The sequence below is a fragment of the Gekko japonicus genome, unplaced genomic scaffold, assembly GCF_001447785.1.
Source record: "Gekko japonicus isolate JY-2015 unplaced genomic scaffold, Gekko_japonicus_V1.1 scaffold1290, whole genome shotgun sequence".
NCBI classification, from domain to species: Eukaryota; Metazoa; Chordata; class Lepidosauria; order Squamata; family Gekkonidae; genus Gekko; species Gekko japonicus.
This window is the reverse complement of record NW_015164223.1, coordinates 122,162-144,812: the sequence shown is the minus strand read 5'-3', so window position 1 is coordinate 144,812 and position 22,651 is coordinate 122,162. Positions and strand designations below refer to the sequence as shown.

At 47.3% G+C, this 22,651-nt stretch overlaps 1 protein-coding gene across 1 annotated transcript in view; it reads right to left on the bottom strand.

Annotated features, from left to right (window-relative positions):
- Positions 1-22,651, bottom strand: part of TOX3 (TOX high mobility group box family member 3) — a 57,821-nt gene that overhangs the window by 5,205 nt on the left and 29,965 nt on the right. The window contains exons 5-6 of the mRNA XM_015408546.1: positions 12,502-12,771; positions 5,634-5,861 (exon numbers count right to left, since the gene is read on the bottom strand). Coding sequence (XP_015264032.1) covers positions 5,634-5,861; positions 12,502-12,771 — 498 coding nt within the window. The remainder of the gene's footprint in view (positions 1-5,633; positions 5,862-12,501; positions 12,772-22,651) is intronic.

The window sequence follows — 22,651 nt, the reverse complement described above, 5'->3', positions numbered from 1 at the left end:
TCCCTCTCTGTTAAAAGGCTCAAACCAAAAACGAAGTTCTCACTGAGAGAGTCTGCACATAGCTCCGGGTGATAGGGGTCAAACATTTAGTTAAATTTAGGGGAAATGGGGGTACCGAAAAGGGAAGGGAAAAAAGGGGTTATACAACATAATTGCATTTGTCAAAGACAATCATGTAGTATAAAATGTATAGGACAGGGAATATTTTCATCCACTTCATTGTCATTTTTAAGGTATTATCTATATAATACAATAGTCCTTTTTCTGTTGGGGTACAATTGTGTTAATCACTTAAGTTTTAATTTTCAAACTTCATAAATAATCTATTTTGACTACAAACACTGGTTTCATCATTACTATGTATTCAATATAACATATTTTTGCCACTTCTACATATTCACTAGAACCTTTGATATGTAGTATATCATGGTGTAAAAGAAAAACTGTCAAATATCTCACATTGAGAACCCATTTGTATTCAAGATATTACATTTGGAACAGATTTTAACTCTACTTCTGTTTCATTACCATACATTTGTATATGATATTTTCTCACTTTAAGTTTGACTCCTGCTAGCATAATGCAAACATTTGTTAATGCGCCTACCGGCTCAACAGTACTCTGATTTCTACTCTGCGCTCAGCACCTAAATCAGTCAGAGGCAAAGGAAGAGGATTCTCAGTCTACACCTAAGCCAGGCTGAGCTTTGCTGATGATTGCCTTGGCCGAGAGCCCCCGCAAGCTTGGAGGTGACATTTCTAAGTCATAGCCAATCAGATTGCAGGTGGAGCCTCATGTGACGGAAAGACTTTCCATACCCACACCCACCCATCCAAAAAGGGAACTGGTGGTGAAAAGTCAAGTAGCAGCTGACTTATGGTGACCCCGTAGGGTTTTCAAGGAAAGAGACGTTCAGAGGTGGTCTGCCCTTGCCTGCCTCTGCGTAGCAACCCTGGACTTCCTTGGTGGTCTCCTATCCAAGTCACCAAGGTCAGCCCTGTTTAGCTTCTGAGATCTAATGGGATCAGGATAGCCTGGGTCACCCAGGTCCAGTGTTCCCTCTAAGCTGAGTTAGTGTGAGCTAGCTCACAGGTTTTTTTAGCCTCCGGCTCACACATTTTTGTCTTAGCCCAGGAAGGAGGGCTCCAGAGCAAACTAATGTATGCAGTGGCCAAATCGCTCGCTCACAACTTTAATGCCAGTCGCTCGCAAAGTAGAATTTTTGGCTCAGAAGACTCCACAGCTTAGAGGGACCATTGCCCAGGTCATGGCAAAATGGAGAACCAGACGTTACAAAACACGGTTCTAGCCCAAACCGCCTTCTAATGTTCAAAGGTAGAATAACTGCTTGACGTATACAAAGTCTCATTCTTCATCCCTGGCATCTCAGGTGGCAGGTGCTGGGAAGAGATCTTTCTTGGAGACCCTGGAGAGCTGCTGCCAGTCAGAGCAGGCGGGGCGGAGCTTCATACTGTTTTCTGTGCATATTTTATCCAGGGGATAGCATTGAAGAAGGAGATTTACACCCCACCCTTCACTACCCAAGGGAGTCTCAGAGCGGCTCACAAACTCCTTTCCCTTCCCCCTCCCCACAACAGACACCCTGTGAGGTAGGTGGGGCCGAGAGAGCTCTTGACAGAAACTGCTCTTTTTTCAAGAACAGCTCTTATCAGAACTATGGCTTGCCCAAGGTCATCCAGCAGCTGCAAGTGGAGGAGTGGAGAGTCAAACCTGGTTCTCCCAGATTAGAGTTCATGCGCTTAACCACTACACCAAACTGGCAGGCCATTCTATCATGTAACACCCTCACACACACACACACACACACACACACACACACCTGCAGACTGAAATGGTAGAAGCCAGATACAGGTTAACCACTTCATCTAGAAGGAGATCTCAGTTACTTCCAAGGATGTCCAAATATCAGCTAGCCCAAGCTCACACAACCAGTTGCGTCCATATGGGAAACCAGATACTAACTGTGCTCAGAGCCTGACCCTACAGCATGTTTAACAGCTAGTAAAATATAAGGATATGCCTCAAGTGTAATGTACAGACATTTCTGTAGTCAACTTGCAATGCAATCCTGAACAGAGTTACTCCCTACTAACCCCAAGCATGTAACTGCTAAGGGTGGCACTGTTGGTTTGAATGTGGGTCCAAAAACCAAATAGGGAAGGTATAGGCAGCCTTCAACTGATGCTATGCTACTCCGACTCTTTTTACCTGGGCCTTGTATCCCAAAATTCCTACTGCAGCAATGTTCACACTGCAGTGCAAGGCAAAAATGGAATAGTGAAGGTATGTCCCTCCAAGAGCGTTATGCCCTACATGGTCTGGGGCCTGCCTACCTGAGGGACCACCTTTTCCTGTATGTTCCCCAGAGAGCACTGAGATCAGGGACTCAACACCGTCTGGCCCTCCCTGGACCGAAAGACGCCAGACTGGCCTCTACCGGGGCCAGGGCCTTTTCAGTAGCAGCTCCACACTGGTGGAATGAGCTCCCGGAAGACATCAGGGCCCTGCGGGACAGGTCCGCAGGGCCAGCGAAACGGAGCTCTTCCACCAGGCCTTCGATTAGGAGCCACTACCAACAACAACTGAACTGTGATAAGGCCCTCTGTGTCAACATCAACAGCCTGTGATGTCAACAGCAAGAGCCTTTGGCCATATTATTTTGTTACCATCGTCTCATGGCCTATTGGGATCAGTATGCAATGGTTACTGCCACCAGCACTTTCTCTGTTATTTGTTATCTGTTATGTATATGAGTTTTATGATGGTGCATTGTGCTTCATGCGTTTGTGTTTTAAGGCATTTTAACTGCTTTAATGTAAGCGGCCCTGAGCCTGCCTCGGCAGGAAGGGTGGGATACAAATAGAATTAAATAAATAAATAAATAAAATAATCAAACTCTGCTGGTGGTTCCCCAGCCCAAAGAGCATCTGGCTGTTCTTTTTGGCTCTGGATTCCAGCCTGGTAGAATACTCCCCCAGAAGAGAGCACGGCCCTGCGGGACCTTGTACAGTTCCACAGGGCCGGTAAAACAGAGTTGTTCTGCTGGGCTTAGGGTAGGGGGTAGTGACAGGCGTCCTTCTCATAGGTTCATCTAGAATTGGCCTTCCCCTCCTCCTCCCCCTCCTCCCCCCTCTTCCTTCACTTCTCCCCTTTTCCTTCTTATCAGATGATTATATACTACCCCTCCGTGTGAGTTTACACCGCTTGCGGGGAGGGCGGGGTAAAAATGCCTAAATAAATAAAATAAATAAATAAATAATCTTTTAGTTGAATAGTAGTTGTATTTGATTGATTTTTATTATATTCATAGTGATTATTTGTCAGTATATTTATTGTAATGATTATAATGTTTTAGACTGTATGATTCATACATGTTGTTACCCGCTCTGAGCCGGTTTCGGGGAGAGCGGGTTATAAATTTAATTAATTATATCAATAAAATATTTGAGCACCATAGCTGAGTCTACAGAGGCAACCACAAGCTAAAAGCTTGTCTGCGTAAGAGTGGTGGATCAGATGGGCTACCGGCCCGATCCAGCAGGGCTCTTCTTATGTTCTTATGTGGCCGATCACACTCAATGTAGCCCAGTTTTGATGTATGATGAACGGCCAGGTTTGCGATTCTCCTCCACAGAAAGGAAGCGCCATGCCAAAAGGCTGATTTGTGTGCCTGGTCAGCCATGATACATCGGTGGCGTGCTGTGTTCAACTGCAGGGCACACATACATATGAAGCTGACTTATACTGAATCCACCACTGGTCCATCAAGATCCGTATTGTCTACTCAGACTAGCAGCAGCTCTCGAGGGTCTCAAGCTGAGGTCTTTCCCACCACCTACTACCCGATCCTTTTAACAGGAGATTATGAGGGTTGAACCTGGAACCTTCTGCATGCTGAGGAGGAGGAGGCGAAGAGGAGGAGATTTTTTATTTATTTTTTATTTATCCTTCGACTTACTACCCCGCTCGAACCCCCTGGGGGGGTCTCTGAGCAGCTACAGTTACTCACTTATCCCTAACCTATGGCCACACATGTACTAGGGATGGGGACTACCCTACCAGCACCCTGTGGAGGACTTTCCTGCAGGTCTTCTTCCTCTGCGTCGGCTTGTCGGCTTTGGCTTTTTTTCCCAGGCTTCCGGTTCTCGTCGCGGTCCTCCGGTAGCGGGTCAGCAAGCCCCTCTGGCGCACAGCACGCTTCGGCGCAGCTCCGGCTCCGTCCTTCTCGGCTCCGCCGCGCCTGCGCTCTCCACGGCCATCACGTCTCCTGGCTCCGCCTTTCTGCTGTATCCAGACCGCTGAAGATGTTGCACTCGGTCGCCATCTTGCTGAACGCCGTCCTGCCGCTTCACCGCTCGCCAGCACCAACGCCACTCCATGACCCCCTCGATGGGGGAGGGTGCCCCCTACCCTCTAAGGTAGGTACCAAATTTATCTACTCGCATATTAGATGTTAAGTCATGCTTTCGAACCGCTGAGATTGGATTTATACCCCGTTCTTCACTACCTGAAGGAGTCTCAGAGCAGCTTACACTCTCCTTTCCCTTCCCCTCCCCACAACAGACACCCTGTGAGGTAGGAGGGGCTGAGAGAGCTCTCCCGAGAACTGCCCTCAAGAGAACAGCTCTGAAAGAACTTGTGACTGGCCCAAGGTCACGCCAGCAGCTGCATGTGGAGGAGTGGGGAATCAAAGCCAGTTCTCCCAGATTAGAGTCCGGGCTCCTAACCACGACACCAAACCGTGCTCCACCACTGAGCCACATCTCCTCCCAACTCCCTGATTACAGAAGCTGGGATCTTAAATATGTTTAAGGAAGGAAAGCTAAGACCATGCATCTTCAAGCCAAGTGAATTACTGTAGGTGATATTAGAAGACCATGGCGTGAGCTCCTCCTTCCTCCTTATCATTGTGTTTATTTCCTCCTCAGACTATAAACCTAATGCCTAAAGAAATGGGCAAAGTCTTTTATGTTTCTGATATGGCAGCTGATTAAGGGCCTTGTCTAGGCTTGCCAAGTCCCCCCGGGGGGCGGGGAAACCCCCGCCACAGAGGCCTGTTCCCCGCCGCCGGCGGATCGGGCCCCAGGGGGAACCCCACCCCGACGTGCGCGTCACCAGGAAGTGACATTAGGACACCAGGCACGCTGAGGGCGGGGCCACGACCATCGGAGAGAAAATTCTATGGTTTTCCCTCCGATGGTCGTGGCCCCGCCCCCAGCGTCCTAACGTCACTTCCTGGTGATGTGCGTGCGGCACGCGCGAGCTCCAGTTGCCGCCCGGGAGTCCCCCGCTGCGGCGAAGAAACAACTTGGCAACCCTAGCCTTGTCTGTTTGGCCATCTATTTTTGTTTGACTTGTGTAAATTGTTATAGAATAACTGCAATCTGAAGACAACCAGGAGCTGATCCAGAGGCTGGTTCTCAGGAAGAAGACAGACGGCATCGCTGCGGTCCCAAACCCATGTCACATTCCTAATTAACAAGGTTGGAAGGATCATGCCGCTGGTGTTTAATTAGACGGACCGTAATCGTTGGCATTGTTCCATTCATCACTCCGTTGTCTTGGTCGCGCGCCCCCACCCTCCCCATCTTCCCCAAGGTCCCTTGATTACCTGCTTCTGCTCTTCTCCTAAGCTGTCCCACATCGAGGCAACGATTTTTGAAACCTCTCCAAAGGTAGCGTTGGGATTCTGCCCTTTAATTGCTGCTTGTGTGTCCCTGAAGAACAGGGCATATGCTGACACCGGCTTCTGGGGTTCGTTGGGGTCTTTCTTTTTCTTCTTCTTTGGAGTCTTGGGCTTCTTGCCAGAATCCGGGGCGGCTCTCTTCTCCCCAGTAGTCTAATAAAGAGCAGACGACAAACAAAACTAGCGTTCATCTTCAGCATGAAATGTTAGTCATGGAAATGAGCTCTGCGTCACCCGAGACTTTTTGTAGTCTGTTAACACACACACACACACACGTGACCTCTATGGTCTATGCCAAGATAACCCAAATTAGAGGAAGAAAAAATGAGAACTGTGCTCGACAAAATTAGTCGGCCATCTTGCCACCAATTTAGAGTCCAGTGGCACCTTTAAGACCAACAAGGGTTTATTCAAGGTATGAGCTTTCATGTGCAAGGCACACTTTTTCAAATATCTTGGAATGGTGTGTAAGGTTCAGACTTATAGAAAGGGACTTAACATGTAACAAGATGATGTTTAAGCTAAGAAAAGTCAGAACTAAATAACAAGGTGAGGTTATAAGGTCAACAGCTGTGAAGCAATAAACGTGTCAAAAGAGCAGATAAATGTCTAAAAGTGTATTTTCTAGTTGTGGGGAACAAACCCAGAACGTTCCAGGCATGGAGATTACTTAACAGCACCTCATAAAGTGCTATTTTGCACATGAAAGTGCATACGTTGAACACCTGGGGTAAGTGATACTCTGTATTCTTGGTGCTTGGGGGGGCAGTGGGAGGGCTTCTAGTGTCCTGGCCCCACTGGTGGACCTCCTGATGGCACCTGGTCTTTTGGGCCACTGTGTGACACAGAATGTTGGACTGGATGGGCCATTGGCCTGATCCAACATTGGCTTCTCTTATGTTCTTATGTCTAGGACAATGATGCTCTGTATTTTTGGTACTTGGAGGGGCAGCAGTGGGAGAGCTTCCAGTGTCCTGGCTCCACTGGTGGACCTCCTGATGGCACCTGGTCTTTTGGGCCACTGTGTGACACAGAATGTTGGACTGGATGGGCCATTGGCCTGATCCAACATTGGCTTCTCTTATGTTCTTAAGACTCTAAATTTGTTCTACTGCTTCAGACCAACACGGCTGACCACCTGGATCTATCTTACTACCAAGTGGAAATGATTGTGGTGGTAGCTCCCAATTCCATAGGCAAGCTGGATACCAAGGATGCAGTTCTCAAGACACTCGCACAGAATGGCCTCACAAAATGAGCCGAAGCCCTTGATAGCCACAGAGGCTAGTCACCAATGAGCTATGAATCTTCTCAGAAGCCATTGCTACCTCTTGGAAGATGATGTTGCAAAATAGCTGTCATGGGCAGTGCTCCAGGAGGCCACTGGTTCACACTGCACATCCATCACAAACTCACCAAGCCAGCTGCTGTCATCCTCAGCCGGGCCCCCACTCCACAGTATGTATACATACCCACCGACCTCCCACACAGGCTCCTGCAGATGCCACAGGGGAGTCCAGAAGAACAGCCCTCTGTCCACAGTTCTCCCCTGCTGACTGCTCCCCAAGCATGTGACCATCTAAAGCATTCTGCCCCAGAACCTGAAGTTTCCACTTGGCTACCAGGGCTAACAGCCAGCGATAGACTTATCCTCCATAAATCTGTTCAACCACCTTCTCATCTCAGTCTGTGGCCAGCCCATTGAACCCATTTCCTCCATTTGGCCCTCATTTTGCACTTTTCCAAACCCCACAGATAGCAGAGCCTACGTTTAAGGTTCTCACCATTTCCATAGCATAAGAACGTGAGAAGAGCCCTGCTGGATCAGGCCAGTGGTCCATCTAGTCCAGCATCCTGTCTCACACAGTGGCCAACCAGTTCCCCTGGAGGGCCGACAACAGGGCACAGAGGCTGAGGCCTTCCCCTTATGTTGCCTTCTAGCTCTGGGATTCAGAGGATTAGTGCCTCTGAATGTGGAGGATTCCCTTAGTCACCATGGCTAGTAGAATAATCCGTCTATAAAAAATTTAGACAAATAAGATACTCTACAGTAAAAGGAAGTGGAAAGGACTCCACATCCTCCCAACCTCTTATTAAGGTTTCTTACTATGGCTCAGTTCCTTTTCCAGGTGACAGAACAACCAATAGAGACATTATTCAGTCACTACCGAGATTCTCTTGGTAGATGTCTTATATCGCTTGTAGGCCTAATCTGGCGAAAAGGGCATTTGATGGATCTATGTTATTAATTCCGGGCCTCAGACATAACTGTCATAGTCCTCCCTGGAATTTGTTGACCTGTACAACCAATCTTTTTATTTAGACTCCCTGTGATCTTCTCTAACCCTCAGGCTCAATGCTAACTACGGGAAGGCTAAAAAAAACCCCAAAGAACCCTGCCAACTGTGCTAGATATAAATCCGGCCACTAGACCCCGTTTATTTGTTTACATCCATACACACTATCATTATTCAGACGATCTTCCTCAGGCAGACGTCTTTTCTCTTTATGGCCATTTAATCCCAGACGAAAATGAATCTCAGAGACTTTCATAAGGAGGTAAAGGTCGCTTTTTACACTCATCCAACTGTAAAAAGGTAAAGGTTCCCTTGCTCGAAAGCCAGTCGAATCCGACTCTAGGGTTGCGGTGCTCATCTCCGTTTCAAAGCTGAAGAGCCAGCGCTGTCCGAAGACGTTTCCGTGGTCATGTGGCCAGCATGACTAAACACCAAGGCGCGCGGAACGCTGTTACCTTCCCACCTAAGTGGTACCTATTTATCTACTTGCAATTTCTTGCTTTCGAACAGCTAGGTTGGCAGGAGCTGGAACTAGAGACGGGAGCTCACTCCATCATGCGGCACCCGGGTCTCGAACTGCTGAACTACCGACCTTTCACAGCCTGCAGTTCAGCGTCTTAACCACTTGAGCCACCGCAGCAGTTTTAAGATACCAAATGTACAGGTATCTTAAAACACGCACACATTATACGCATACAGACAGACATGCATACTGATCTGCCAGCGAGGAACGCTGAATTGTCAGAGGCCTCGGAAGCAGACATGACAAAAAGGAATTATTGCATCTATGAAAGTTGTCATAAAGAACCTTGTACAAGCGACGGCTCCCTTTTAAAGAGCCACAGAATAGCAGCGGCGCGTCTTTACAATAAGGAAATCTCATACCACTAGATAAAGATGCTCTTTCACGGCCATCAAGTACCGGCCTATTAAAAAACATATTGACTCTGGCAGTACCAAAGCAACAACAATACTTAGCATCTGCGTAGCCCTTTCTAAGTATTCAAAGCACTTCAAACACGAAGCTAAATGTAAGCTAAATATGAGCGGTCTGACGCAGAGGCAAAAAAGGCTAATTCTTTAGGTGTGTCGACGAGAGGCATAACATCCAAACTTCAAGATGTCATAGCCCTGCTGCACACCACATTGGTCAGGCCGCACCAGGAGTATTGTGTGCAGTTCTGGAGGCCTCACGTCAAAAGGGCTGTAGACAGAATGGAGAGGGGGCGGAACAGAGCAATGAGGATGATCGGGGGCCTGGAGACCAAGCCCTCTGAGGAAATGCTGAGGGACTTGGGGATGCTCAGTCTGGAGAAGATGAGGTTGAGGGGGGACAGGATGACTCTCTTGAAGGCTTTAAAGGGCTGTCACTCAGAGGAGGGCAGGGAGCTGTTCCTGTTGGCAGCAGAGGAGAGGACCCTCAATAATGGGTTTAAATTAAGGGCAGAAAAGTACCGCCTTGATATTAGGAATTTCTTTTAATAGTAAGAGTAGTTCAGTAGTGGAATCAGCTGCCTAGGGAGGTGGTGAGCGCCTCCTTACTAGCAGTCTTCAAGAAGTGGCTGGATGAACCCTTGTCAAGGATGCTCTAGGTCAGTGATGGCAAACCTTTTAGAGACCAAGTGCCCAAACTGCGACCCAAAACCCACTTATTGACCGCAAAGTGCCAACACAGCAATTTAACCTGAATACGGAGGTTTTACTTTAGAAAAAACAACTCATACATTAACTTAAGATGATCCAAACAAAGTAAGGAAAGCAATCCCAAATGCTTTCATTTACTTAAAATTATTTGGCAGAGAATTTGACACTTTAGTGCTGGTCTGGGCCTGGCTGTGGCGATGGCACGTGTGCCCACAGAGAGGGCTCTGAGTGCCACCTCTGGCACCCGTGCCATAGGTTCGCCACCACTGCTCTAGGCTGATCCTGCATTGAGCAGGGGGTTGGACTGGATGGCCTGCAGGGCCCCTTCCAAGTCTATGTTTCTATGATATATAGTCTCCTGTTGAAATCCATACACTTCACAAAGTTCATTAATATCAGATCTAGGAGGCACGATTAGGAGAAGAGAAGAGATTGGATTTATATCCCGCCCTTCACTACCCAAAGGCATCTCTGAGCGGTTTACAATCTCCTTTCCCTTCCCCTCCCCACAAAAGACACCCTGTGAGATAGGTGGGACTGAGAGAGCTCTTTCGAGAGCTGCTCTTTCCAGGACAGCTCTGAGAGAACTGTGACTGACCCAAGGTCACACCAGCAGCTGCATGTGGTGGAGGAGACTCAAACCCGGTCCATGCTCCTAACCACTACGCCAAACTGGCTCTCTTTAGTTCACAGAAGGAAAAGCAAAATAAAACCTGATCCTTAGGGAAAACTGGGCATACAATCATTGGGTTGGATCTAAGGGTACCTTTTCAGTGAAGGTCAGAAGAACATACAAGACAGTGGGAGTTTCATGTCTGGCGCTCCCAGCATTTTTTTTTTTTTAACCCGGAATTCTTAGGTGTATAGAAGCCCAATTCGAACTGAAACTACAGCTGTGCAGGGGGAGGGGGAGACCCTTAACTCTGTGCCATTTTTCCCTGATCTAAAATGTTCCCAAAGATTCCATTACTTACCCCGTTGAAGAAGCATATGAGTACAGATATGGGTACCAGTGTTCCCTCTAAGATGAGTTAGTGTGAGCTAGCTCGCAATTTTTTAGCCTCCGGATCACACATTTTTGTCTTAGCTCAGGAAGGATGGCTCCAGTGCAAACTAATTTATGCAGTAGCCAAATCATCTGCTCATAACTTTAATGCCAGTAGCTCACAAAGTAGAATTTTTGCTCACAGGACTCCACATCTTAGAGGGAACATTGATCACTCATACATTTGCCCCAATGCTGCGAAGAGCAGTTCCCTGAGGCTATATTAGATGTGGGAAGTGGTGCTGGGAGAAGTCTTACCTTCCTTGGTCCCAGAACTAGCCCGACATGCCCAAACAGAGAGCTCTAGACACAGAACTGACAGTCTCATATAGTTTGGCCCCAAGTTTCCCTTTCATTTGGGAGGAGAGTCTTCTCCACTGACAGTGAAAGACTTCTTCCTCCACTGAAGGAAGTTTGTCAGAGAAAGACCCAGAAGGAGAGATTGGATGACATGAAGCTACCTTCTACTGGTTCAGAGCATTGGTCTATTGAGGTCAGTCTTGTTTACTCCGACTGGCAGCAGCTCTCCAGGGTCTCAGGTAGGTATCTTCCTCATCACATGACCACCAATCCATGGCCCCATCCCTTTGTGAAAGTCATTAGGTTGTATCTTACGGATGGTCCACTGGTAGAGCCTTTCCATACCTGCCCCTTTCTCCACTAGCCTACTGTGGCTCATGAAAAGGCAATCATTGGATGTTGGAGGTCCCTCACAGATGAAAATCCATGCAAGAGGATTATTCACCGTCAACAATAAATTCTGTCAGATCTTATCCCCATATTGTGGGAGGGCCGAAGTGGAAGCCACCTAGTGAGATTCTGGCAAAGTCAACATTCAAACCAGAGACTACCTGATTTGTTAGATTTGAGTCCAGTAGCGCCTTAGAAACCAACCGGATCTTTGGGGTATAGGCTTTTGAGAGGCAAAGCTCCCTCAAGAACATAAGAGAAGCCAATGTTGGGTCAGGCCAATGGCCCATCCAGTCCAACACTCTGTCACACAGTGGCCAAAAATACCAGGTGCCATCAGGGGGTCCAGCAGTGGGGCCAGGACACTAGAAGCCCTCCCACTGTTGACCCCCCCAAGCACCAAGAAGACAGAGCATCATTGTCCTAGACATAAGAATATAAGAGAAGCCAATGTTGGATCAGGCCAATGGCCCATCCAGTCCAACACTCTGTCACACAGTGGCCAAAAATACCAGGTGCCATCAGGGGGTCCAGCAGTGGGGCCAGGACACTAGAAGCCCTCCCACTGTTGCCCCTCACCAAGCACCAAGAAAACAGAGCATCAATTGCCCCAGACTGAGAGTTCCTATCTATACCTTGTGGCTAATAGCCACTGATGGACCTCTGTTCCACATGTTTATGCTTTGTCAAGAGCTTTCACTCTCAACAGTTCATACCCCCAAAATCCTTTGTTTTTGTTTTTTAAAAATTGGGGGGTGAGTATTTGTGTGTGTATGTATGTATGTGTATGTGCTTGTGAGCCTGGAAGTCATGGTTGACTTCTGGCGACCCCTGGGGGCTTGGACTTTTCAAAGAGGTGGCTTGATAACCTGCCTCTGTGTCCCAGCCCTGGTTTTCGTTGGAGGTCTCCCATCCAAAAACTTGCCAGGGTTGGACCTGCTTAGCTTCCGAGATTGGGCTTGCCTGGGCTTATCCAGGCCAGGGCATACGCCGGAAATCTTGTTCTCCAATCTAGCTCTTCTATTGGAGACCAGTACAGCTACCCTCTGAAACGACTTGATTTGCGACTCAGTCCTTATACTGTACCACCTTCTCCCAGTGCGTGCTAGCCACTTACCCTGTTTGAGTCATCTGCGTCTTCTTCGTTGATCGAACTCGACGGGGAGGGCGTTGCTGACTTGCTAGCGGGAGGGGACGGAGAAGTGTGCGGTAAGTTGGCCCCGCCTAAATTCAGCCCCAGTTGGGCACTGAGTTGGGATTGGTTGATGGTGGTCAGCTGGTTAGGAGGCATGATTCCTGAACGAGCGGCGTCTGTCATATGGACAATAGATCTCATAATCAAGGAGTGGTCCTGGCGGTACTGAGACCCGTCCGTGTGACTGTGATCCTGAAGAGCAAAGGAAAGAAACAGAGGAAAGAAACGGTTAAGGCAACAGGCTTAGCAGCCAACGTTGCAGACTTCATGGAGTCGTCCAAAGGAAGAGAGACGGGGAGTTGCTATGGGGATCTGCCTCATTTCTCAAACGTGACCGAATAGTCTGGAGTGGATATCCAGGGATTCTTTCTTCCCAGAAACTTTAAAAAAGTATTTGCTTACTGATTAATTTAAAACATTTATAAGCTGCCTTTCTTCCTTCTTGAGTTCAAGGAGGGTTACAACAGAGATAAAAGACATAAAAAATAAAAAATGTAAAAAGACGTAAAACTGACATTTAAAACGACAAGTCAGGGCTGCTCGTAAACATAACCAATGTGGTCCTAAATAAAAACCATCTTCAACTGCCTCCTGAAGATTGAGAGCAGGGGTCATTTCGTGGAAAAAGAGGTGCAGGAGCTCATTAGCACAGCTCATTAGTATAATTTATTTGCATATGCCACACCCCCTGCTGTTACCGGAAGTATGTCAGAAGGCAACACCCACCGCTCAGGCTCCACTGGACTGTTTTGGATTGCTAGCTATTGGGGGGGGGGGGAATGTGCAGATCTGTCCTCACAGAGGAGGGAGAGCTTATACCTGAATAAAATTTGGTCTTAAAGGTGCCACTGGACTGTTTTGGACTGGGGGGGGGCTCTGCAACTTACCTGGCTGCTTCTTGCTCTGACTGGGGGCTGCTGGGAGCAGGGGGTGGGGCTTGTTGCATGTGCCCGCCCCCTGGGCTCTTTACTGCTGGAGCTCTGCTCCTGTGCGCTCCCGCAGGAAATGACCCCTGATTGAAAGTGAGGCACACCTTCCCAGGAAGGTTGTTCCATAATCGTGGGGCTGCCACCGAAAAGGCCCTCTCTCGTGTACCCATCATGGTTGAAGGGACAGTCAGGAGGGCCCCTCCCTGTGATCTTAATTCATATGGACGGAGACGGCAAAACACGAAACGGCCAGCATCAGTAGCTACACTGGTGTTTGCGGTAATAGACATATTTATTGTATTTTAATTAAGATAATTATTTCTAATGTTAGTTGCTGTAGATTTTTCTGGTTGCATGGCCATGGTCTTGGCATTGTAGACCACGGCCACACAACCCGGAAAATCTACAGCAGCTGATGAACACCGGTCGTGAAAACCTTCGACAACATATTTCTAATGTGTTTATCAGCTTAACATCCCTCTCCCTCCAGGGGGAGACCGGTCTTGAATACCGGTGTTTATGCTTAAAACATTCAGGCCATCTTTAAAGGAGAGGAAACGACCCCTGGATTCTCACGCGGTGGGGATCACATCAGGATGGACAAATGGGCTTTGCGTTTCAGCGTGTGAAACAATCATATCCTTTCCCATTAACCTTCGGCACAACCTGTCAGGGAAAAGGTAACTGCGGAACCAGGTGTACTTTGGGTTTGCCCTGTCCATCAATGACTTGGACACTGGATTTAGTGGAAGAATTTGCTCCGGCAAACCAACACTGCATTTGTTATCTTATTTATCATTTTATTTATGTATTTACTTACTTACTTGATACCCAATCCTTCTCCCCAATGGAGACTCAAAGCAGCTTACAACGTCATTCTATTCTCCTCCATTTTATCCTCCCTACAACCTGATGAGTTAGGTTAGGCTGGGAGAAAGTGACTGGCCCAAGGTCACCCAGCGAGCTTCCATGGCAGCGTGGGGATTTGAACTTGCACTCTCAGATCACAGCCCAACACTCTAACCACTACACATGGCTCTCCCTTCTACCAACAGTTTGGCTGACAGCCTGGCTGGAGGGCGACCGATACAGCTATCTCCCCAGCCAAGAACAGCAAGAAATATTTACCGGCTATGCTCAGGTTCTGATAGGTGTTATTCTCCCCCCCCCCCCGAGTTCTACTGAGTTGCGGATCAGAAACCAGAAAGAAAAATCGAATTCGATCAAGATCTCGTCATGTACCAATGTGAAAGAGAATTGTTATAAAATGATGTACAGGTGGTATATGACACTCAAGAAAATAGCCAACATGAACCAAAACTTTTCTAACAAATGTTGGAAATGTAGAAAACATGAAGGTTCATTTTAATCATATGTGGTGGACATGTGAAAAAGCTGTGGACTTTTGGACTAGAGTTCACAGCGAAATGCAAAAAATTTTGAAATGTTCCTTTAAAAAAGCACCAGAAATTCTGCTCTTAGGACTTAAAATGGAAGAATTGAATATTACAAAAAGAACTTTATTTTGGTACCTGATTACAACGGCGAGAATACTCTATGCACAATGTTGGAAACAAGAAAGAATTCCAGAGTTAGAAGAATGGATACAAAAAACTTTGTTTATGGCTGAGATGGACAAAATTACGAAAAAATTGAATAACAAAGAAGATCAGGAATTCTATGAGGAATGGAGAGACTTTAAAATTTACCTAGAAAAGAACTGGGATGTAAAGCACAATCTATTATATTTAGAACAATATTGAAACTAGAATATGATGTTATCTTAAGGTGTACTGGAGTGACGAGGGGGGAAGCATTGCGGGAAGCCACGGGGAGGGGGAGAGTAAAATGGGGATATTGGGGGTAAAAATTGAAACATTAATGGAACTGATGACATGTCAATATTTTCATGAAAAATAAAATTGTGTTCCAAAAAAAAATAATAAAAAAAGAAACCAGAAAGAAAAAGCAAATCTCATTTGCAAGAGTGCCGTATTTTGCAAGAAAACGCAATTGTGATTTATTTTTTGCTCTGTTTTTGAGATCCAGGATGTTATAACATACTGAGGCATTCAATTCTGATGTCAAATGCAGGGGTTTTTTTTTTACAGATTATATGCGTTTCCATTTTTTTCTTCTTCAAATGGAGGGGGGTAAACTGACATTGAGACACAGCACAAAATGCAGTGAGAAGAAAAAGGGGAAGGGGTTCAAAATCCAGCCCCCCGGGCTTGCAAATTCTCACGGCAATTTTCGACTAATTTTCTTAGCAGACATCTCAAATGCTAACAAATAGAAGTCGTGTCACGGAAATGTCCAAAACGCATGTCTTGGTTAAAGTTGCCCATTTCCTGCAGGGCATTTTTCCTGCAAAATTTTGCTACTGTTCACTATAAGGGAACTCTAATATTGGCAGGGACATCTGGAAGTCATTCAAAGTCTTTTTAAAAAGTATTTCACTTTCTGCATATTAAGTCAGACCTCCTTCGCTTTTACAGACGGGGATTTACTGCCTAAGGAAGAATTTTTGGATGTTAAAAGAATTAGGAGACCAATGAAGAGGGACATAATTTGATATTGTGTGTGGGTGTGCCTATGTGTATAAGACACACAGAGAGCTGTTTCTAGGTGGTTCCTTACTTTCAAAAGTCTGCTTTGTTACAGCTTTTCCATAGCCCTTTTCACAATAAGGCAGAATAGAAAGGCACAGGTGAACAAATGGTTTCGTCTACATCTCGGTATTTTGGTCCAATCTGAGGTTTATTGATGCTAAATTCTCTGGACTTACACAAACCCAAAATCCAATATGGTAGGCAAGCCATTGGTAGGCAAGCCAATATGGTAGGCAAGCCAATATGGTAGGCAAGCCAATATGGTAGGCAAGCCACTGGTAGGCAAGCCAATATGGTAGGCAAGCCAATATGGTAGGCAAGCCATTGGTAGGCAAGCCAATATGGTAGGCAAGCCATTCTGAACCATTTTTTCTCTCCCACCCCCATACAGCCAGTCCATTCTTTCCCTTTTCTACACTTTCTTAGAATTGGAAGCTGAAGGCATTAGGGTTGCCAAGTCGAACTTACCTAATAGTGGGGGGAGTCCATCCGGAAGTGACATCATCGCGTCAGGCACATTGGGGGCGGGGCCACAATCATTCATCGAATGATAGAGTGTCCCCCAGTAACATGCCTGACGTGATGACATTACCTCCGGGTAGCGTCTTCATGCCGCACACATCTCAGACTTTGGGGGTGGGGTTCCCCCTGCCGGTCCAGATTGGCCCAGCGGGGAATGGGCCTCTCGAGCGGGGTTCCCCCCCCCCCGGGGGACCTGGCAACCCTAGAAGGCATGGACCCATGGTATGTATGGCCTACTGAATTCAACAGGCACCTCCTCATAGGGTTGTCAGGTCCCCTCTGGCCACTGGTGGGAGGTTGGGTGGGGGTAAAGTTGCCAACATCAAGTTGGGAAACTCCTGGAGATTTGGGAGTGGAGCCCTGGGGAGGGCAGGGACCTCAGTGGGGTACCGTGCCATACAGTCCACCCTCCAAAGCATCCATTTTCTCCTGGGGAACTGAGTTCTGTAGTCTGGAGATGAGCTGTAATTCCGGGGGATCCCCAGGTCCCACCTCTTTGGCAGTGTGATGCTAAGCAGAGTTGCACCTTTCGAAGGCTGCTGACTTCAGTGGACTTGGAGGGGTGTAACTCTGCTTTGTAATACGTCTGTATCATTTCCTCTCGGCCTGGAAATCTCCCAGAATTACAACTAATTCCCAGACAACCAAGATCAAGTTCCCCTGGAGAAAATGGCTGCTTTTGAGGGTGGACTCTGGGGCATTATACCCTCCTGAGATCTCTCCCCTCTCCAAACCCCGCCCTCCCTAGCCTCCACCCCAAAAAGCTCCCAGAATTTCCTAACCCAGAGCTGGCAACCCTATCTTGGCCCCGTACATGTTTGCCGTATGAGTCCCACTCCCTGTACATAGAATATCTTGAATCTAGAAAAACAAAATTTTATTTCTGGAATGTCAGAAACAGGCCCTATCACATTGAATTGGAATTAACTACTACCTCTGATATTTTATCCATGGCATAGTACTCCCAAACTTTCAAACGCCATGAGGACATTAATAATTTATTAGAGGATTTGCAACTGTTGGCTATGACAACCTTTGCAGCCATTAATAAAACTGAAATTAAGTCTTGTTTGATTTTTGGTATATGAGAATCTGACCAGATCAAGTAAAATAAGTTCGGGCTGCATGGGAATTAGGTAACCTGTAATCTTTGTTGATATTTTGCTGAGTGGCTATATTGTGGAAAAACATGAGGAGATGTATTTTTGTTGTGTTGAAATAAACATTTATTTTCAAAAAGAAAAAGAAGAAGAAGAAAAAGAAACAGGCCCTACCACGGCAATGGACTTCGCATCCCAGCCTGGGCCCCACAGTAGCTGTGTCTTCCCCATTTGGGGGCCCTACTTATCAAGAACATTTAGAAGAGAAAGCTTTATTCTTCTTCCAGGAAACAAAAGGCGGCTTACTTCTTTTGCCTCACAACAAGCCAGTGCGAGTGGAATTATGCATTGAAATTCCGCTTCCTCCTTTCCCGCAGCAATGTCCAATAAAACAAAACATACAGCGGTGTCGTCGCCATGCTCTGTACTTTCCCAGTCCTGATCTGTCTTACTGGCTGCTATTTTGTGTTTCTGTCTTGCCAGAAGGAAACAGGGCAACAATTTGGGACTCAATTTTTAGGGAAGGCCATCTCTTTTTTTTTTTGCCGTCAAGTCGCGCCCCGCTCCACAACTCTTTACCGGGAATGGAAGGAAGGCCCAGGCGATGTCATGGTGACACTCTGATATTCAGGCAGAAACTCTATGGTTAAAATGGCTTCTGCCATAGAGTTTTTGCCCAAATACCCAGACGTTGCTGACATGACAACATCACTTCTGGTGGGCACCGGAAGTGATGTCGCCACGTTACTGGCAATATTGCCTGGGCCTCCCTCTCTCTCCTGATAAGTCCCCCCACCAGCTCGCTGATTGGCAGTGGGCGGAGGGGCCTTGTGACGGTGGACACCCATCTCCACTGGAGGTAGGGTTGCCAAGTTGATTTTCGCCGCAAGTGGGGGGCTCCCGGCTGGTGTCTGGTGCGTGTGCCGCACGCACATCACCCAGAAGTGACGGGAGGACGCCAGGCACGCTGGGGGCGGGGGCACGGCCATAAAACGGAAAACCATAGAGTTTTCCCTTGGATGTCCGTGGCCCTGCCCCCAGCATGCCCGGCGTGGTCGCGTCACTTCCAGGTGACGCGCACGTTGGGGGTGGAGTTCCCCCCAGGGCCCGATCCGGCAGCACCGGGGAACAGGCCTCTGGGGCGGGGGTTTCCCCGTCCCTCGGGGGGACTTGGGATCCCTAACTGGAGGGGGGGCTGGCGACCTTATGGGGCCTTCAAGGCAATAGATGTTCAGAGGTGGATTGCTATTGCCTGGCTTTGCATAGCAACCCTGGACTTCCTTGCGATCTCCCATCCAACTATTTACCAGGGTTGATCCTGCTTAGCTTATGCGATCTGATGCGATCAGGCCAGCCTGGGATATCCAGATCAGGGCACACACTGATTTAGGCTCCGACCTACAGCTCTGACCTCACAGATCCCAAGACCTAGCTGTGACGATGCCTGCAGTTCTCATGTGCTAACACAAGCATGTGCACCCTTAGGAATGCTGGGCACATGGATGAACCAGACAGCCCTAATTGGGGGTGGGGGATGTAACCAATGCTCCCTCTAAGCTGTGGATTCTTGTGAGCAAAAATTCTTCTTTGTGAGCTACTGGCATTAAAGTTGTGAGCGAGCCACTTGGCTACTGCATAAATTAGTTTGCTCTGGAGCCCTCCTTCCTGAGCTAAGATAGGAATGTGTGAGCTGGAGGCTAAAAAACTGTGAGCTAGCTCACACCGACTCAGCTTAGAGGGAACACTGGATGTAACTTAAAATGTGTAGAATTTTTATATTCATATAAGCTGCGATCCTAAGGGCGCTTTCATGGGAGTAAGCCCCACAGACTAGCATGGGACTTAAATCTGTGTAAACCTTATTTGGCTATGGAAACAGAGGCTCTTGAAGGACCTTGGCCATGCAATCCTATACAAGAAGAAGAAGAAGAAGAAGAGATTGGATTTATACCCCGCCCTTCACTTGGAGTCTCAGAGCGGCTTACAAACTCCTTTCCCTTTCCCTCCCCATAACAGACACCCTGTGAGGTGGGTGGGGCTGAGAGAGCTCTGACACAAACTGCTCTTTCAGGAACAGCTGGGCCAGAGCTTGTGACTGACCCAAGGTCACATCAGCAGGTGCAGATGGAGGAGTGGGGGAATCAAACCCGGTTCTCCCCGATTAGAGTCCACGCACTTAACCACTACACCAAACTGGCTCTCCACACCAAACTATAAGGGACTGAAGAATACGTTTTCTGGGCAATCGTGTGATAACCTGTCGGGTTTTCACTTTAAAAGTTTAAGGCGACAAAAAATGCACAAGAGGCAGCCTCAATTTATTTGCTACGGGCTTTAAGTTATTTCTGAACCAGCGTGTCTTGTGTGCTGGTTTTGAATGAACCTCTTTTCAGATTCCAGGGCAATGTCGATTTGTTTCCCCCCCCCAACCCCAATACCTGACTAAATCTAATTGTAGAATGCGACTCAGTTCAACTGATTTATCACTGGAAAGCTGAAGCATAACAACACCTGCAGATCGGAAGATAAAAAAAAAGAAATAAAACCCTCTTTGACCTCAACGCGCACATCTCAGCATGTCTTCCACGCTTTCAGAGTGTTTGACTCTCGCGTGGTTCTGCGGCTGGCAAGCACATCAGCAATTGCTTCCCTTTGACCCTTTCTCCTGCACCTAGGAGTGGGGCAAACCAATATTTGGCCCTGAATGAAATTGCCTACAAGAGTCCGACCTCTCCAAATGTCAGCATGATATTTTGGGAACGGCTCTCTCTCTCTCTCTGTGCATACCTGGGGGTCAATGCTTTTTAAAAAATAAATTAAAAGAAACCCCTCTCTTCCTCTAGAGTACTGAAGATTGAAATTGCTGCATAATAGACAGGGGGCAAGACAGGAGTCACCTCAAGGGCCCGGAGACAACGGAACTGCTCACTGGTTTTCCAGCTCACAGTCATTGTTTCCTTTACAGCCTCCCCACTTCGGAAAATATTACAGTGAAAGTCCAAATGAGCATTCACTCAAAATGCAGAAGCCGACAACAGGGACTGGATAACAAGCTATGTCTTCAGAAATGGGACAACGCAGAACAGGATGGCGGTGGGAATTGCCGCCAGATCACAGCTGACTTGAGGAGACCCCATGGGTTTCCTGGCCCCACTGATGGACCTCCTGATGGCACCTGGTGTTTCTGGCCACTGTGTGACAGAGTGTTGGACTGGATGGGCCATTGGCCTGATCCAACACTGGCTTCTCTTATGTTCTTATGTTTTCAAGGTGAGAGAACAGAGGTGATCTGCCACTGCCTGCTTCTGCGTAAGTAGCAACTTTGGCTTTCTTTGGTGGTTTCCCATCAAAGTACAAATCAGGGCCGGCCCTGCCTAGCTTCTGAGATCTGACAAGGTTAGACTAACTTGGGCTATCCAGGGAAAAAGACGTTCAGAAGTGTTGTGCCATTGCCTGGCTCTGTGTACCAATCCGGGAATTCCATAATAGTCCCGCAGCTAAGTACCGACCAGTGTTCCCTCTAAGATGAGTTAGTGTGAGCTAGCTCACTATTTTTTAGCCTCCGGCTCACACATTTTTGTCTTCGCTCAGGAAGGAGGGCTCCAGAGCAAACTAATTTAGGCAGCAGCCAGATTGCTTGCTCGCGACTTTAATGCCAGTTGCTCACAGAGTAGAACTTTTGTTCACAAGACTCCACAGCTTAGAAGGAGCACTGGTACCAGCCATGACTGACCCTGCTTAGCTTCTGAGAACTTATGAGATGGTGCTAACCTGGGCCATCCAGATGCAGATGTAGTACAGGATAGGTGCACAGTTATCTGGCCAATGCTCCCTCTAAGCTATGGAGCCTTGTGAGCAAAAATTCTACTTTATGAGCTACTGCCATTACAGTTCTGAGTGAGCGATTTGGCTACTGCATGAATTAGTTTGCTCTGGAGCCATCCTGCCTGAGCTATGACAAAAAAGGTGTGAGCCAGAGGCTAAAAAAACTGAGCTACCTCACACTAACTCAGCTTAGAGGTAACACCGCCTGTCACCAAGGTCCTTTCCAAAATGCAATGGTGGGTTCCATTTTCTGATTCAGCCTCTGAGTTTCCAAAGACCTGCCCTACAGCTGTCAAGGAGGCCAAGAAGAGGACATGTCATTTTTGTTTGTTTGTTTATCTAGAGAAAGTTCTCTGGTTAGTGCATGACTGAGCTGGGATCTGAACTGGGCATCTGCACTTCACAATCAGTGCTCTTCAACACCAGGCCATGCCAGCTCACAGCTTCTCGTTAAACCAACAACACGCAACAAATAAATGACGCACCCAGTTCAGAGAAGAAGAAAAAAAAATAGATGCTCACTGGAGCATAGCCAACCATCCATGGACATTTTGGAATGGGAATTTCCCATGTCCTTCTCCTGTTGTAATGCACTGAGCCCATATTTGATCCTGAGGGGGGCAACAAGTTCTCAAGGAGGGTACCAGTGGCAAAGTGGGGGTCTGCAATAAGAAAGGGGGTGAAATGGCAGAAGTTGCTGCCCCTTATTCCAACAAATTAAGAGTAGGGATGGGCACAAGCCACATTTTGTTTCGTGACCTGAACCAGTTCATATGGGTTCAAGAGCCATTTAAAGTTTAAACCCCTGCTTTCTGTTCCCTGTGAAAAGCCACAGAAAGCAGGGGAATCAAATGGCTCCCAGCCATTTAAACTAAACATGTTTTTCGTGAAGACCAGCAGAAAGCAGGGGTTTAAATCCCTGCTGTCTGCTCTTCACAAACTGCCACAAACTGCATCAAAATTTGTGAAAGTTTGTGGCAGTTCTTCAGTTTACGAACACTGCTTCATGAAACATGAACCACCCAAAATTTGTGACAAACTTCTGTTTGTCAGCCGGGTTGTGCCCATCCCTAATTAAGAGTAT